The sequence below is a fragment of the Trachinotus anak genome, unplaced genomic scaffold, assembly GCF_046630095.1.
Source record: "Trachinotus anak isolate AG129_WGS33_773 ecotype Australia unplaced genomic scaffold, CSIRO_AGI_Tana_v1 ptg000013l, whole genome shotgun sequence".
In the NCBI taxonomy this organism is placed as follows: domain Eukaryota; kingdom Metazoa; phylum Chordata; class Actinopteri; order Carangiformes; family Carangidae; genus Trachinotus; species Trachinotus anak.
The window spans coordinates 13,307,874-13,325,150 of NW_027273864.1; the positions used below are offsets into that span (position 1 = coordinate 13,307,874).

At 40.6% G+C, this 17,277-nt stretch overlaps 2 protein-coding genes across 2 annotated transcripts; both read left to right on the forward strand.

Moving 5' to 3' along the window:
- Positions 1–2,301: 2,301 nt before the first annotated feature.
- On the forward strand, positions 2,302–10,974 carry npepl1 (aminopeptidase like 1). Its single transcript, XM_071495152.1, has 12 exons — positions 2,302–2,547; positions 4,032–4,217; positions 4,479–4,649; positions 4,764–4,853; positions 4,933–5,014; positions 5,322–5,464; positions 6,838–6,915; positions 7,026–7,126; positions 7,324–7,447; positions 7,673–7,849; positions 8,240–8,350; positions 9,980–10,974. The coding sequence occupies exons 1-12, from the start codon at positions 2,398–2,400 to the stop codon at positions 10,136–10,138; spliced, it is 1,572 nt and encodes a 523-aa protein (XP_071351253.1). The 5' UTR covers positions 2,302–2,397; the 3' UTR covers positions 10,139–10,974.
- An 815-nt stretch (positions 10,975–11,789) lies between these two features.
- Positions 11,790–16,881, forward strand: ctsz (cathepsin Z). The gene is made up of 6 exons (XM_071495154.1): positions 11,790–12,090; positions 13,381–13,544; positions 13,754–13,933; positions 14,021–14,171; positions 15,315–15,477; positions 16,130–16,881. Exons 1-6 carry the CDS (start codon positions 11,963–11,965, stop codon positions 16,253–16,255), a joined length of 912 nt encoding a protein of 303 aa, XP_071351255.1. The 5' UTR covers positions 11,790–11,962; the 3' UTR covers positions 16,256–16,881.
- Positions 16,882–17,277: the final 396 nt, after the last annotated feature.

Consider the following 17,277-nt stretch of genomic DNA (forward strand, 5'->3'; position numbering starts at 1 on the left):
TTCCAAATTAAAAATGTATCTAACAGTGGAACACTATCCTGTGAGTGTCTCCTTCCTTGTGTTATTTGGATTAAATTACTGGGAAAGAACGTATTGGTTTTACAACTTTAAGTTGTAGTTAAATGTTTTCAATAATGTTTGTCTTTAGGATTTTGTCTTTTAATGCTTTTCATGTGAACGAATTGTTTGTCTTTCTCAACACCTTACTAAGATTTCAGGGTGCAACAACTTGAATACTCTGTGTGGTTTAGTTTTGAATGACATTCATATGAGAGAAAATAAATAAATTGCCACAATCTGAAGTTTTTTTCTTTTCATTTCCCATTTGAGTTAAGTTGAAGGACACATTTTGGCCGACAAATATCTCTTTAGTTGTCCATTGTGTCTCTAAGATCAGTCTTCTGTGCCCTTACTTGCAGCCCTAGTGCAGCACACTGTCATACCTCATTTAGTCTTTAATATCACACCAGAGGGGGACCTAATCTGAAAGCCCCCACAAATGCCTCAGAAGCCACTGTAGTGCCAAATTAGAGGGAAAAATTACCTCTGACCAAACCCTTGTGCCTGGTAGATTCATTGTTGTCTCAGAGACTTGAGACAAATCGCTGATCTCAGCAGAACGCTGTCCTGTATCTGTACAAGTGAATTAGCAAATTCCTTCAAAAAATGTTCCAGCAGTTAGTTTTATACAATACGGTATGACAATATGGAGCCCAAACGTGTCCTTGAGTTATTCCAGCTAACAAGACAGATTCAAGTTTTGTTTTGCATAAAGTTTGCAGCAGGCTGAACAGTTTTATGGCTGACACACAAGAGAATCCATATGGTGTTATTGGGCCAGAATATCTGACAATGTGTGCGCAATGTAGAGGTTTTGACTAAAATACAGGTTGACGTCGAAACCCAACGTTCACTAACTGACATTGTGATGTTTAGCTGAGGTTTAGTATTGGTTGGATTTTGCTCACAACTGGAACGTCAATATGTTTGTGTTGAGATTACCTTGACATGAGACATTTGGAAGACGTTGGATTTTTATGTTACTTAACGACACAATTTAAAACTAACAAAATATCAACATCAGCTGTCGTCAGTATTCTACGTCAAATTATCAATAATTAAACTTCCTGACATTGAATTTTGGTCACCCAACGTCACAACCTACATTCAACCAAACACCAACATCTATCTGAGGGCGGTGGCCAGCCTCATGCCGGCTGGGACGAGTGGCTTATTAGCAGCTGAGTTTTGTCTTTTCAGTATTGGACTGATATTCATACTTGGTACAGATACTTAACGTGTCATGGCTGTTGTATACAAATTATTACTGTATATATGACACTTTAAAAATAGTGACCTTGTATATTAAGTGTTTGCCAAAGTAACAAAAAACAGCATACAAGGCTAGGAAACCATGTTGATGGTTTTGTCTTAAAACCTCTTTGGAGTGAAGGAACTTACCCTATGACCCTGTTTTAAATCCAAAATGAAGAGAGAATTTCATCCCTGACTGCTGTGCAGGCATGGTGGTCGGCTGTAGGCCCTTCAGTCCCTCCACTTCATGTTTAATGTGCACTAAGACAAGTGAATACTGCATAACAGTATAATGTCATACATTTGTATTAACATTAAATCTATATTTAGACAGAAAGAGAGAAGCAGATGTGACCCGGGTTACTAACAGAATATTAAACAATATTAAACAGTGATATAAATGACAATAAATAATTACAGTAAAACTATTTATGGCAAAGATAATCTTTCTCAAAATGCATTAAAATCACTTCTTTGTCAATCAGCAGCACCTTCCACCACAGCTTTTTTCTTGTGAGCCCAGCTGCAGTGGGCCCATTTCTTCTCCTTTATCTCCTCATCCCGTCCAACCTTCTTCTCACAGCTGCTTTTTCGCTTATTTGTGCTCCAGTTTCTTGTCTATCTTATATTTCTCTTTCTGCTCCTATCCAGCCTGAGCCAGACGGACTGAAACCTCCTAGTCACTGTGGCTGTTTTGTTTCTTTTTTCCCCCCTGAAGCCTCATTTACTCTTTTTTCCTCCTTCTTTTTATCATCCTGCACATCCTGGGCTGCACATCCTGCCTTTGAGGCGTCTACAGGGCCTCAAAGGCAGTTCAGTGCATTTCCACTGTCCACATGGGCCCTTGACTATTGCTTTAAGACAGACCTGAAAATAAATGTGTGCACCCGTCCTTTAACGTCCTCATGTAGTTCCTGCTTGTGGCCGACAGAGGTTGATAAAGATTACACAGTACTTACAGCCTTTATAAATGTGACGGAAAATGCATCTGGTCCTCTCCGGCTGCCGTCGCCGGTCCGGGTCGCAGCAGTGACCGACAGCGTCGGGACCGTCAGCTAGCTGCCGCTTTAGCAAGCCACAAAAATGGCGAACGTAGTGCTGGAGTTTAAGGCTTCTGCCGGAGACTCCGAGCCACAAAGTCGTCCTGTCCTGATTATCGGGCAGCAGGCCAACCTGCAGCAAGTCAGCTGGAGCCAAATCAAGGGAAAACTGCAGCCAGTCGTTAGCAAAGAGGTAACGCTGTGGACCGGAGTGGCAGTTGGGTGTCAGCTAATGTTAGCTTACGCTAGCCTAAGTTTGCACAAGCTAACGCAGCTAGGTCAGCTAAATTAATTTAACGGTACCGGAACTTGAACACGAATAGCTAATCTTCACCAACCCCGGGAGCAGCTGCAACCATATCTAGACAGCTAGGTTCATCCAGCAGCTACGAAAAGTAAAGACTGGCGTTATTAAGGAGATGTTACGGTTTTGGTAGAGATCGGTGGGACTGGTTACAACGCCAGCAATTAAAAATAAAATCACATTATCAACAGTGACGCCTGACTTTAAGTAGTGCTAGTTTTTAAAAAAATCTTATTTCTTGTTTAAAAGCTATTAATTAATTTCTACTGGAACAGTGAAAAATGTAAAACTGGGTGAGTTTATGGTAAAATTGAATTCTTAATTTCTTGGCTTTTGAGTTGTTCGCTTCAAAACAGCACAATTTTGTGACCAGGAGAAAACTGAGAGAAAAGTTTGAAGCTTGAGAGCATTTATCTGGTACAGGGATGTCTGGGTTTTGACAGGTTAGAGCAGGACAGGTCCAGTAGTTAGACCCAGAAAAAAATAGTCCGCCCTCTTATACTAAGGAGCTGTAAGTGGTGTCGTGCAAAGTCCTCAGAGGTGGTTGTGCAACAGTGGGAGCCAGTCTTACTTGAGAGAGTAAGTCTGTGAGGTCAAAGAAAGGTTTCCAATCAGTAAAATTACTATTCTTTGACAATGATTAGCCAATATGATTATCATTCCACTGCTTACAGTGCTTTTTTTCTGGGTGGTGAAAGGACTTCACTATATTTAAGTCATTGTGACTCTGTCTGGAAACTTTGGTGACACTGGGAGGCCTCTAATTTCTTTAATTCCCTGTCAAATTTTCCATTTGTATATTGATGGATTTCCATCTTATTACATACACAAACCCCTAAGCTACTGATCATTTAAGCCTTTGCAGAACTGCAGAACTTCCTGTCCTAAACAGCAAGAACATCATATTAAATCTTACATGGGATGGTATCTCCATTGTAGACACGGTCCAAGACGACAGGCAGTAAAGTAGCCCTGGTCAAAAAATACTTTCAGTTCATTAAGAAACTGTGGCAGCACAAATTTGATTGTGGCAGAGGACGTTAGTTGAGTAGGCAGTGCTTCATTGTGGCCCAAGACATATTTGCGTGAACACTGCTAAAAGAATGTGGCCATACGCAGCCAACTCCACCTCTGAATGTGGTCTGAGTTTGCATCTCAATGCATTTTGGGTTTCACACTTGTACTTAGAGCCGTCCACTTGTGATCGGGTCACTCAAGATGCATGTAAATGCCAGGTGTGAACAGGGCCTTAGACTGATGGAAACAACGGTGCAGGATTTCTTGAGTTCTTTAACACAAGAACTCGATCTATGCAAAGTTGTAGTGTCTCTATATTGAACCTAAAATGTAAGTATCGTCTTGTGTTTTCTCAGATCTGGCAAACGGCTTTAAGTGCTTTGAACCCAAACCCCACGGACAGCTGCCCACTGTATCTCAACCATGCTGTGGTGGCTGCACTTCCCTCAAGGGTCAGCAGACACAACAGCCCATCTTCTGCCCACTTTTTGTCCCGTCTGGTCCGTTCCTGCCTGCCTGGAGGGAACAACCGCTGCATTGTGGTCAGTATCTTCACTTGAACTTCATTTGTTCAGGCCTTTCATGTAATATGTGATCTAAATGTAATTTAGATCACATATTACCTCCGCGAGGTCAGAGAGCACCTTTAGCTACAGAACAGATTTTCTGTTTCAACAGGGATACCATCCTTCTTTGACTCCCACTGGGGCTCCTGTGGCACGTGTATCTGGGTCATCCGGTGGAAGGAGGGCGTATGTGACAAAGTGGCTGATATGACTTGTTGTTGTTGTTTTCCTCTCCAGATGGTGTGTGAGCATTCAGAAGTGTTTGCATCCTCCTGCGCCATCTCCAGGGCCTTTCCCATCTTTTCTCGCCGCTCTACATCCTTACGCAGGGCTGATAAGAAGCACGTCACTGTGGAGTTTGTGATTGTCGGGCAAGACAGCAGTCCTCTTGATGTTGCAGAACTTGAGGTACTGCGCAGATTAAAAAAATTTTTTTTTTTTTTTAATTTCATTGACTTATTTGCATTTCAAACCCTTAAAGCCCAACAGCCTGCCATAACTGAAGGCTTTTCTTGTGTGCAGTGTCTCTCAAACTCCGCTGATGGAGTGCGGCTGGCAGCTCGCATTGTGGACACGCCATGCAATGAGATGAATACAGATCACTTCTTAGATGTAAGTGAAACAATTTATCTTTAGCAAATGTTGTTGACATTACTACAGGACCTGTTACATACATTCATTTCTGTTTTAGGAGATCAAGGCTGTGGGGACTGAACTTGGAATTACTCCTGTCATCATTCGTGGAGAGGAATTGAAACAAAGAGGGTTTGGAGGTACCATGCCTGTAGATGTCTCGTTGTGTCAATAATAATCTTATGACAGCTCAACTGATTTACTTTAAATGACCTTTTTGTTTATTTTTCTTTTTTTCTTAATAATAATAGCAGTAGTTTTAAAATGTAAAAAACACTCTTGTTATTTTAGGGTTATTTTGGTCTTGAGTTGCAGAATTATTAGTATAAGAATAATCTAACTGGAAAATCAGTTGCACAATTCTAGTTATTTAAAGTAATATTTGGTTGATAAGGAACACAACATACACAACATATTTTATGGGTATATTGCTCTTGCTATTTTCAGGTATCTATGGAGTTGGAAAGGCAGCAGAGCATCCTCCTGCATTAGCAGTCTTGAGCCACACACCAGATGGTGCGACCCAAACTATTGCATGGGTGGGCAAGGGCATTGTGTATGACACTGGTGGACTCAGCATCAAGGGAAAGGTATACCTATTTTTCCTCCAGAGAAATGATTGTTTTACATCATGAAAAAAAATCTGTCCTTGTAATGCTCTTTTCCCCGGAAGTAGCTCCCTCCAGGTACACAAGCTCCTTAGGGCTCTGGTACACTGTATGCATCGCATGTGAGCGGCAGCCGTGGAACATCTGGTTTTTCATTTTGGCACCTTTATTAACGGATTAGAGCAAAGCACCGTCTCATGCCTTGCGGCTGCGTCACACGATTTGGAAGTGCGGCATCTCGCCTATTTTTCATGTGTGATAGGCGCATCTTGCAGCAAAAATAGAGAAAGTCTTTTATGTCTAGGCTAAATCTGAATATGACACAGACATGAAGAAATATAATATATATTTCAACCATTTCAGCAGCTGCATGTGGAGAAAATATTAATCAGAAATGAATTAAAAATGAAGAGAAAACCAACATTCAAATATCCTGCAAACTCCATGTGCACAGATAGAGGTGAATATTTTCCACAGCAGCGGGTTAGAAATTAGATCGACTGGTTAATTGAAAGCTTTGCCTTCTGGCTCAGCTTCTTCTCCGGGTTCTCAGGTTGCACCTACAACCTTCTGACTACAAGTACGAACAGCTGACTCCACAGTGGAGGCTTTGAATAAGGCCCACTTGGATTCCATGTCCCCATCCACCCCTGGATGCATGAGAAGTTCTTCTGGAGGTTGGAGCCGAAGACTGTGTTGACAGGGGTGTCAGCTAAGCGTTCCCAGCAACTTGCAGTTGCATAGGATAGTGAGAACTCTTTGTGGGGCTCAGCTGGCCCCTCTGCTTGAGTTTGGTTACAGAGCCAGTAATTTGTGTGGAGGTCAGCCACATTGTATCTAGTTGGCAACTCCGCACCCCTGGGACCAGGCTGTGAAGCAAGCGATTGACACGCCAAGGACCGTGTCTTTGTCAGCCACACAGCTTATATAGCACTTGCCTGCGCAGTGCATCCAGTTACTTAATCATGAAGTACTAGGATTAATTTTTCCTAAACTGTAAACTTTATTTATCTGGATGATAGTCTGCTGTAACTGTGATCTTGGTGATCCTAGAACTTGCATGCTCTGTCACCACTGACCTCTAAGACTAAGCTTTAAGCCGATTCTCAATAATCCCTTCACATGTAGTTGCAGCTCCATGCACCAGTTTATATGGTGTCATATGCTAAGGTACGCACTTATTCTGCAGGTACAATGTTTACAAACCAGCCAGTAAAGCTTCTCTCATTATAAATCTATAGACCACTTGGCATTGTCCTGCACAAGGGCATTAAGAGATGCAGCATTAGAGCAAAATCAGAGATCAAATTAAGCCATTGCATGTTTCATCACACGAAAATGTGTTTTTTTTGTAGACCACAATGCCAGGGATGAAGAGAGACTGTGGTGGAGCTGCAGCTATTTTGGGAGCTTTCAGAGCTACTATTAAACAGGTGAGGTGACCTTTTGGATTATCCCACAGCAGTTACCATAGCTGTTACTTTAACCCCGAGCTAACCAGCTAAAAAATTTTAAATTAAATTCTCTCCTCTGTTTATTTCAGGGCTTTAAGGATAACCTCCATGCAGTGTTTTGCCTCGCAGAGAATGCAGTTGGACCCACAGCCACGCGACCTGATGATATCCACACTCTCTACTCTGGAAAGTGAGAATATATTGTATCATTCCCTTTCATTTGATAGAGAAAGTGTCAAATTTCAGATTTGATTTCTATGCGCTTCTTTGTTTTGTCTGTCCTATCATGGTATAAATGCACATTGTGTCATTTTACAAACCAAATCAACAGGAACGAACGTGGGCTGTGGGATAAAATTTGTAAATTTGAACTGTTTCATTCTAAAGGACAGTGGAGATCAACAACACTGATGCAGAGGGCAGGCTGGTGCTGGCTGATGGGGTGGTGTACGCCAGCAAAGACCTGTCAGCTGATATTATTCTGGATATGGCCACCCTGACAGGGGCACAGGTGAGTGAAAGCCTCTAAATGACATTTGACAGGAAGTATGTTCTGGAGGATTTTAAACCTCTATAGCAAATTAATCGATAATAAACTTAATGGATAAACCTAATGGATTGAATGTATTTTTGTTTTCATCTACACTTCCCCTAAATAGACAAGAACCAACAATGAACTTCATCTTCCAAAAGGTACTGTCTTTGTATGCAAAACCTTTCTGTTGTTGTTGTCCAGGGGATCTCCACCGGGAAGTACCATGCAGCTGTGATGACTAACAGTGAGCAGTGGGAAGTTGCTTGTGTGCGTGCGGGCCGCAGCAGTGGAGATCTCGCTCACCCCCTGGTTTACTGCCCCGAGCTGCACTTCAGCGAGTTCACCTCTGCCATGGCCGACATGAAGAACTCTGTGGCAGTAAGTGACAAATTAAAGTTCCAAAAAGCAGATGCTTAAAACAAAGCATGAGAAAAGACACAGAAATCTGACATGAGAGAGTTCGAAAGATTTGCAATAAATACAGTATGAAGGCTTTGATAACACTGTTCCTGCATCTCCTGTCTCTGTTCTCTCTGAGCTGTAGTAATGGAATTACTAGTCCCTATTTTTAGCTTTTGTTGATGCATCTTTTCTCCGGACAAATTTGTCTAAATTGCTTTTTTGTCAAAAAAACCCAAAAAAAGTCTGCAAATTGATTTCTGTCTGCTTCAGACCTAGCACTTAGTTACTGGTTGTCAACTAAGTATTTCAAGTCGAATATATTTTTTGGGGACTGATGTTATAATTTATTTCTTTGTGTTTTGACAGGATCGTGAGAACGCCCAGAGCTCCTGTGCTGGCCTCTTTATTGGTTCCCACTTGGGCTTTGATTGGCCTGGTGTCTGGGTCCATGTTGATATCGCCTCTCCTGTTCATGCTGTGAGTACTTGAGGTTTTGATGTGCATACACATAGTTTGCATTCAGTTAGTGCTCTTGATTTTTGTCCTGGAGCAAATCAGGTGATAATCATAATGTGATGAAGTGGCAGTTTATTGGGCGCATGCATATGTTTACTGCTGCCTGCAGCTGGCTTGACAAGACTTTTTATTAAGCTGAAATGAGCTGAGGAGCAGAACAGGGATGTCAAGACAAATTAGACGTTGCAACTTTGGCATCAAAAATTAAACTTGTTCAGAACTTGTCTCACTGCAGCGGCTGACTTTCTGTTCTGTTCTAATCGTGACTTTAATTCACAAAGACCTCTACAGGTTAACATAAACCCAAATTAATTTTGATATAAAATATTCAGCGATTAATTAACTATATTAGTAATATAAATACATTTTAAAATAGTCCAAATTTATTTGTATCTACATATGGATTTCTCCCCGTCCAAATACTACTGCAGATGTGAGAAATGTTTCTGTGCTTTATTCAAAAACAATTTAGGTATTAACTGTTACTGGAGAAATAAGAGAGTCAGCAGAATGTTTAAGGAAGTTGGCAATAACACTGCCATGAAGCCTGACACGCTCGCTTGGTTTGACAAAAAAAATTAGATTTAAGGGACCCGAGATGAATGAGGTTGGGAGAATAGGACACAGAGTGTGTGGGGGGGTAATACAAGAAGTTTACCCATTAACGTCAACAAAAAAACTCACATCAGATGAGAGCAAATTGACGATTATTGAACTAAACCATTCAGCAGAATAATGCCATGCCATTGTTCCCTCACTCCCTACCCTAATTAAGAGACACTGAATACTTAACTCTGTAGTAAGCATACCATTTTAGATGTTTATGAATCATGCGTTTTACACAACTATTATCTTCCATCTATAACATGGGACACGTGTGCGATGGTTAGAAAGTAATGTATATGCTTTCGTAGGGCTACAAGCATAAATTGTGCACACAGAATTGGAATAAAATGATGGTGAATGATGCCCTATATTGTCATTAAAAAAAGATGTACTCGCCGTTGCAGTCAAGCATACAGTCCTCTCATCATCTTGTGAAGACTGTAAATGGTTTCCATGTTGCACAGGGTCTAGTTGAGCCAATTATTTTTTTGTGTATCCATACTGAAACTCAGTACACCCCAGTAAGAGTGGACTGCCTTTGCAGGGAGCAAAACAAAAGATCTTCAGGTACATCTGTTAATTTGTATTATTTTAATTCCAACATCTTTTTACAACTTCCCTGCAGGTGTGCCAGGATTTCACCAGCTCTTAATTTCAAGAAATAATAAAAATCTGCTGCTCTGCCTGGTCTTGTGATTCAGCTCATAAAAAAAAAATAGAGCTTATAATAACTTGTACTGTTTCACAGCCCTGTTTTTATCTTTAATCTTCTCATCAGTTTACTGTCTTTTTACAAAAGAGGATATAAAGTGGTGGACTACACTTTAGTTACATTTATCACAATCATTGGGTTTTAGAACAAACAAGGCGTTAGGTTTCGGTCACATTACCGGGCAATGAAAGGTAATTACAGGGTAGCTTTACAGTTATGACACTGGATATTGTGATCTGACCCCTGTTTTATGTTTTATTTTGCCTGTGCAGGGGGAGCGGGCCACAGGGTTTGGTGTTGCCCTTCTTATGGCCCTGTTTGGTCAGGCATCAGATGACTCCATGCTGAACCAAGTGTCTCCTCTGGGTGTAGCCACCAACATGTCTGAAGACCAGATGGAGCGTGACTGCAAAAGACGAAGACTGGTCTAGAACACACAGTTTACTCCCTGACTGACTGCTCTGCTGCCACCACACACACCCTAACTGTTGAAGCAAGTGCTCATTCAGTGAGAGATTAAAAAAAGATTTAAGCTGTGATTAAACTTCCTGTGTTTGATGAAATTTTACATTGTTGAATAAAACAGATAATCATCAGTAAACCAGATGTTGTATATGACGATAATAAAACACTGGCCCTTGTTTTTCCTCCTGACTTGGCACTTAATGCACTGATCACCTCCATCGCTTCTCAATTTTTCAGTTGCTCTTGATGAAAATGTGTTGATTATTATAAAATCTGAAAAAGAAGGTGGTTTATATCCATAACCAATTCGTTCAGGTTTTCACAACTGGACACTTTCTATTTTTTTGAGCAGTGATTCTTTGTAATTCATATTTTACATTTAAGGTTTAACCTCTTGAAACATTGGCCTTGTTTTCAGATATCCACCTCATCAGCAGGTATTGTATGTTGATACTTTATGCAAATCAAGGATTATGCCATACATCTTGTGTTAGACATTGTGAGAAATACTGGATCTGGATCAGTAAAGCTAGATATTTCTGTTTTTGGTAACCACTGCTCTTTGTATTCATCCTGTGAAAAGTTGGACCTTGTGATCTCTGGACCAAATGGAGGACTGAGTGCTTATGCAGTTTCACAGTAGTGTCAAATTAGTAATGACAAGCATTACCACGTATGATTTGTCAGCACAAAATACACATACAAGATGTCAATTGTAAGTATTTGACAGATTCCAGTGCAAGGGTTATGTTTTTCCACCCTCGTGACAATCATGTCCCTCAATAAAGGCAGTGCCATCTGACCTCTGTGTTCCTTTAAAGAAAATTTCCCCCAAACTTTTTCTTTAAAAAGCACCTGTTTGCTGACATGGTTTAAATCTCCTGAAAAAACTAGCAAGTGTACTTTGAGTTAGGTTGTTTGGTATACTTTTGTGTGTTTCCAAGATCAAGAGTTAACTTTTATGACATCTGCACCATGGATGTTGTTACCTTTGCCTAAACCATTGTTTGCAAATTTTACTCAACATCAATGTCTGATACTTGTTAGTTGTTCACACTAGAAACACACTAGAAACAGCCAGTAGGCATCAAACTCCATAAAGGTCTGTACAGCATCTTTTTTGGACATAAAACAATACAGTAATATAGTGGGCTTTAATGCAGGCACACTGATGAGGACTATGATGGGACTTAGCTAAAGATTGTAAGGCTTAAACATGTTTTCACTGTCAGCAGATATCACTAATAAAGACTGAACTGCTGCTGCACTCCTCTGAAAGTGTACGTTCATCTTTTAAAGTCTTTGTTAAACCTTGTACACACTGAAACAGGACTGGCTGTATTCATGTTCTTGTTCATACTGTACATTAACATTTCCCCTCCTAATGCACTCATGCCCTCTTTCTGTGCAAAAACACACCGCATAGCTACTGTGAAGCTAATATGAGCCTTCAAAAGCCAAGAGTTAATCACTGCATTTCTTAAATCTCCGAGAAATAAATCATTCCCTAACATTTCGACCCTTTCTCCCCGGGTGTATTTCAACCCACTGCCTCTGCACGGTCGTCAACACCTTGTGACTCCGGTGGGTGTTTGCGTATGAAGTGATTTTGCGGTCACATGACCGTAGGAACCGGTTCCTCAACACCAAGTTTACCGACAGCCGCGCCACTGTTGAGGCTGCCTCTCCTGCTGTGAACAGTCCCCGGTCTCCCCTGTCTGCTCACCAGGTTAAAAAAAAAAAAAAAGAAAAAAGAGCCGCTTCTTGGAGCCGCCTGCTCGACGCTGGAGATGTCCCGGAGAGCCGCAGTTGTTGTCCTGTTGTCGGCCGTGGTGTGCGGCGTGTCGGCGGGGGTGTTTTTCAACCAGAAGCAGCCCTGCTATGTCCGTACGCCGAGGAGAAACGACTTTGGACTGAAGTAAGAGGAACAGATTTATGTGCTTTTCAAGAATAAGTTTGCTCAGTGGATTACGAAACAAACAAAACAAAAAAAAACTGAAAATACTTTATCTTAACTAGCTAGCTAACGTTAGCTCAGATAGCCGTTAGGTCTTATCAGTGAGGCCATCGGGCAAAGAGAAATATGGTTAATTTAATGTAATTCAATCAAAAACATGTCTGAATACATGGCATTTAATATAGCTATTTTATTTGTAGGGGGGAGACGGTGTCGTGTTTTGGTTTCATGTCTTTGTCTTTGTGCCATTTGCAGTAAAACACTGGTTTAGACAGGCAGCTTTAGACCAATGTCCGCAAGATGTTTATTTCAGCGTTTTACACAAATCACGAGGTTTGGTTCATCACATGTTGAGGAAGTTAAAAACACTGTAAACTTCCTGAAGTTGAGCTTCAGTAAACCCTGAAACACTGACACATAAAAGTGCTGGTCATGGTCCTGGCTACAGCCCCGGCAGGCAGGGCTGCTGAGTCCACACCCCGGTACAACTCAACAAGCCCAAATACCCCAAAATCAGAAAATATTTTAGTTTTTCTTGAAAAATGATAGTTGCAGATTATTTTTCTGTTGGTTGACCAATCAATTAATCAACCAGTAGTTAAAAAAAATGTCACAGTCAGTCTTCAAAATCAGCTTTTTGTTTCTCTGCCTGTGTTTTCTGAGTGTTTGCACATCACAGTCTTGATAAGGTTTTACTGTTCCTTCAAAGCTTTAAACAGTTGTATTTTTTATTTGGACTTCTTAGGATATATTTAAAGAGAGGAAGTGAAACAGAGGAGTGAGAAAACAATCTTAACACGATGTTAACATACTGTAGTTGTACTGCTGGTTTGTCTGAAGGAAGACAACCCATTCACAGGATCAAGATGCAGTATGTTTAGGGCTGTAACCAATGATAAGTTAAATTGTGGCTTAATCTGTCTTATTATATCTTCAATTACCTGACTGATCATTTAGGCTTTAAAATGGCAGAAAATTGTGCAAAATGACCATGGGTGCCCAAGGCCATCTGCAGTTTTCTTGTTTTGTCCAACCAACAGTCCAAAACCCAAAGACATTCAGTTTACAATGATCAGAAAAACAGCAAATTATCACTTTGAGAACCCGGGACCTTTAGATCGTTTGGCATTTTTTTATTAATGAATGATGTAATGATTAATTGTACAGTCTTTTTTGTTATGTTTGTCATGTGTGTCTTTGCTTGTGCTGCAGCTGCAGAAGTAACGTATCTATTGACCTGTCTCTTCACAGGACTACTCCGCGTCCTCATGAATATTTAAACATTTCTGATCTGCCCAAGTCATGGGACTGGAGGAACATCAATGGCACAAACTATGTCAGCACAACCCGCAACCAGCACATTCCCCAGTACTGTGGCTCCTGCTGGGCTCATGGCAGCACCAGTGCAATGGCAGGTATGATTCATGATAAGTTTCCTACTGGGGAATTTAAAACATGCTAAATCATTGTAGATCAGCAGGTCCTCACTCAAAGTTTCAGGTGTATTTTAATATAGCTATAATAGTCCCGCTTCCTCTTTACACAGATGTAACTTGAGGGAAATTGGTCGTTGTGCTTTTTATATCTAATCTGTATTAAATTTCTGTGTTTGCTCTTTCACCAGATCGCATCAACATCAAGAGGAAAGGAGCGTGGCCATCTGCCTATCTCTCTGTCCAGCATGTGATTGACTGTGGTGATGCCGGCAGTTGCCACGGAGGGGATCACACCGGGGTTTGGGAATATGCTAACAAACACGGGATCCCAGATGAGACCTGCAATAACTATCAGGCTAAAGACCAGAGTGAGTGTCCTGCAGTGCACAAAGTAATGGTTACAATCACTTACAGTCTGAGTCTGAGCTGTGAATGTTCTGTGTCCCTCTCCAAAGAGTGCAAGCCCTTCAACGAATGTGGCACCTGCACCACCTTTGGAGTGTGCAATATTGTGAAGAACTACACCTTGTGGAAAGTGGGAGATTATGGAGACGTCAGTGGGAGAGAGAAGATGATGGCAGAGATCTACGCTAGAGGACCCATCAGGTTTTACTTTTGCTTTCTTTTTATTTAGTAGAACAGTCCATTCAGTTTGCTTTTATGCTTCATATATCTATACAAAGCAAGCCAATTGTAATTGTATAGCAGTTTCTGTTACACTCAGTGTGCTTTACATTAAGATGCACATGCAAACACCTGCCTACCCATACACTGCAAAGAAACCCACATCCCTCTCATAGACATAAACCACAGCCAGACACAAACAGGCAGACACACACAAACACACAGTCACTGGTCACATGTCTGAGAAAACAGAAAGGTTTTCAGTTTGATTTTGAAAGTATACAGTTTTGACAGATCTCAGGTCATCAGGAACTTTGTTCCATAAGGACAAAGGGTAAAAAGTCTTTCACAACCATATAGCTCCACAAAGGAGCGCAAATAAAAAAAGGAATGAAAAACATTCAGCTGAATGCAATGGTTAGACTGACTTAGACTCTTTTTTTGTCCCTTTGACTGCAGAAAAAGGACACATGTACCATATGGGACTGATAGGAGTTTTTTTAACACATGATATGAGGTTTACCACTTGCTACCATCTGGCTCAGTGGCAGAAAAACATGCAAAATTGGGCACCTTGAGGGATCTGAAATGGAGGAAGCAAGTAGCAACCACCACAGCTAAAGATGGTAGTTAGAGAGACCTGTCAATCAAGGCAGCACACACCCAAACATACCCCCGCTTTTATATTGTAAGGTGGTCACAATGGAGGAAAAAAAAAAATCAAAGATGTTCGTGAGAAGAAGAAGAAATATATTGACTGTATTTATTTCTAAAGAGGTTTGGGAGCCTCTCCGACATAGTCATTTTTAAAGCCAGTATTGTCTCTGATCTGTCATCTTGTCACTATCAAAATAAAGGTTGAATCTTTGATATTATAAACACAAATTTCTATGTCTCCAATGTCAAAAAAAAAAGGGATTAGAGGATCCACAATTTAAAATACTTCACATAAACTTCAGCGTTCAGCTGCTCAGGCCCTTCAAGGCACACTGCTAACCTGTTGTAGTTACTGTGGAATATTACATTATCGTATATGCAGGTCTTCATCCTGGCCCAGCTGATTTTAGTCACTGTTTCACCTTTACCCAGAGAGAGAATGTAATCTATGACATTTGTTTTCTCCAGCTGTGGGATTATGGCCACAGAAAAGTTGGATGCGTACACTGGAGGTCTCTACTCTGAATACCAGGAGGAAGCTTACATTAACCACATCGTGTCAGTGGCAGGATGGGGAGTGGAGGACGGCGTTGAATACTGGGTTGTGCGCAACTCCTGGGGAGAGCCATGGGTGAGTCCTCGTCGAAGAGACAGTGAAAGTAGGAATGGTTGTCAGATTTATGGTCAAAAGTAAAGATTTTGCCCTCTGAAAGATGACGTGCAGCAGATATGTATCTCTGTGAGATTTCATACAAATCACTTTAGTTGTTTACAACAATATGTCACTCAAAAGTTTTATTTATTAAATGTCTAACATTGCCAAACAGGATTTGACTTACAGTAGCATCTTCCTTGCAACATCAGCAAAACAAAAAGCCCCTGTCATGGGTTTCAAATATTGTCAAATTCTGACCACTAACCACCTCAAACCAGAGAGCAGATCATAGATGTAACAGCACAGTCAGGAATAGCTCCCATAAAAAAAAAAACCTAAACTGACACCTATGTCAGTTAATGACTGAGTTTTACTAACTCATTTATTTTTTGTAGAGAATCTTGTGAATCCACAGTTACACTCAAAAATGATGCAAGGTCCTAAATTGATCTTGCAATCAATCAATTAAATGTTTGTGCTTTAACATTCCAGAAATCTATGAAAAATGCCCATCACAGTTTTCTTATGTGCAAGGTGATGTCTTCAGATTACCAGGGACTGTTTTCTTATTACAAATACTTAATTGATTATCAGAAAAGTTGCTGATTTATTTCTCCTCTCTCTTCAGGGTGAGAAGGGATGGCTGAGGATTGTGACCAGTGCCTACAAGGGAGGAAGTGGCAGCAAATACAACCTGGCGTTGGAGGAAGACTGCATGTATGGAGACCCTATTGTCCCTAAAGCCTACCTCTAGAGGAGACCATGCTAGAGGTCACTGCACACTCTCATAATGTCTTCCTGTCCTGGGCAGAAGAAAACTTTTTATATGTAAAAGCTTGAAAAGGGAAGTTCAGATTTTTCTTAATAGAGATCTTATTTGCAATTATTTTTTACACTTGTAATCAGGGGTCATATTTCACTTCCATCATCTTCCAGCTGGATATCAGACCTGCTTAAATCAATGCAGATTTTGTTTTTTATCACAGCGAGGTCTGCAGGCATTTAACAGTCTGACACTTTTAAATTGAGTTGGAGTGGAAGACATCAGTACAACTAATTTCTGTGCTGTAGAAAATTTAGCCACTGCATACTGAACAACCATGATAGGATAAATACATTCAGTTTACATCATCAAAGGGACATACATGTCAAGGTTTTCATTTTGAATTCTCAAATGCAAACTAACTCAGCCAAAGAACAGAGTTTATCTTTTTGTCTTGCACTGCTCCAACACTGAATGTTTTCAGTGTCTGGTGTTAATGTATTGTTGTAGTGCAAAAATGCACTACAGCCTGATGCAGGATTTGCACACAAAAAAATTCTAAAAATCTACGTTGAGTGTGCCTTATATGCATTTGGTGTCAAGTAAAGATTTATGTAATTTATGTTTGTTTTTAAACTGAAAATCTACAATCATTTTCAAAAAACTGATGTCTTGTTTCAAACTATGCCAATAAACACAACACTTAAGTGATTCTCAAAAAAAAAAATCTGTCCTTTGAGTATCAGTTACTCTCTGTCTGAACGGCAGAAATGTGGTTGTAAAAAACTCCGTTTTCAGAAGGATTCCTGTCATGACATGGTTATAGTTTCTTAGAAATCCACACTGGTCCAGTAGCGCAACCCACTCGTCCGCTGTTCATCTACCAAACATGCACAGTACATACGCATGTGCCAGTCATCAAACAATCTTCGCCACAATTTCTTGTAACAAACACTGGTAAAGCTTTCTTTGCAGAAAACATATCTGATGCTGATCTTCACATCCTGTGCCGC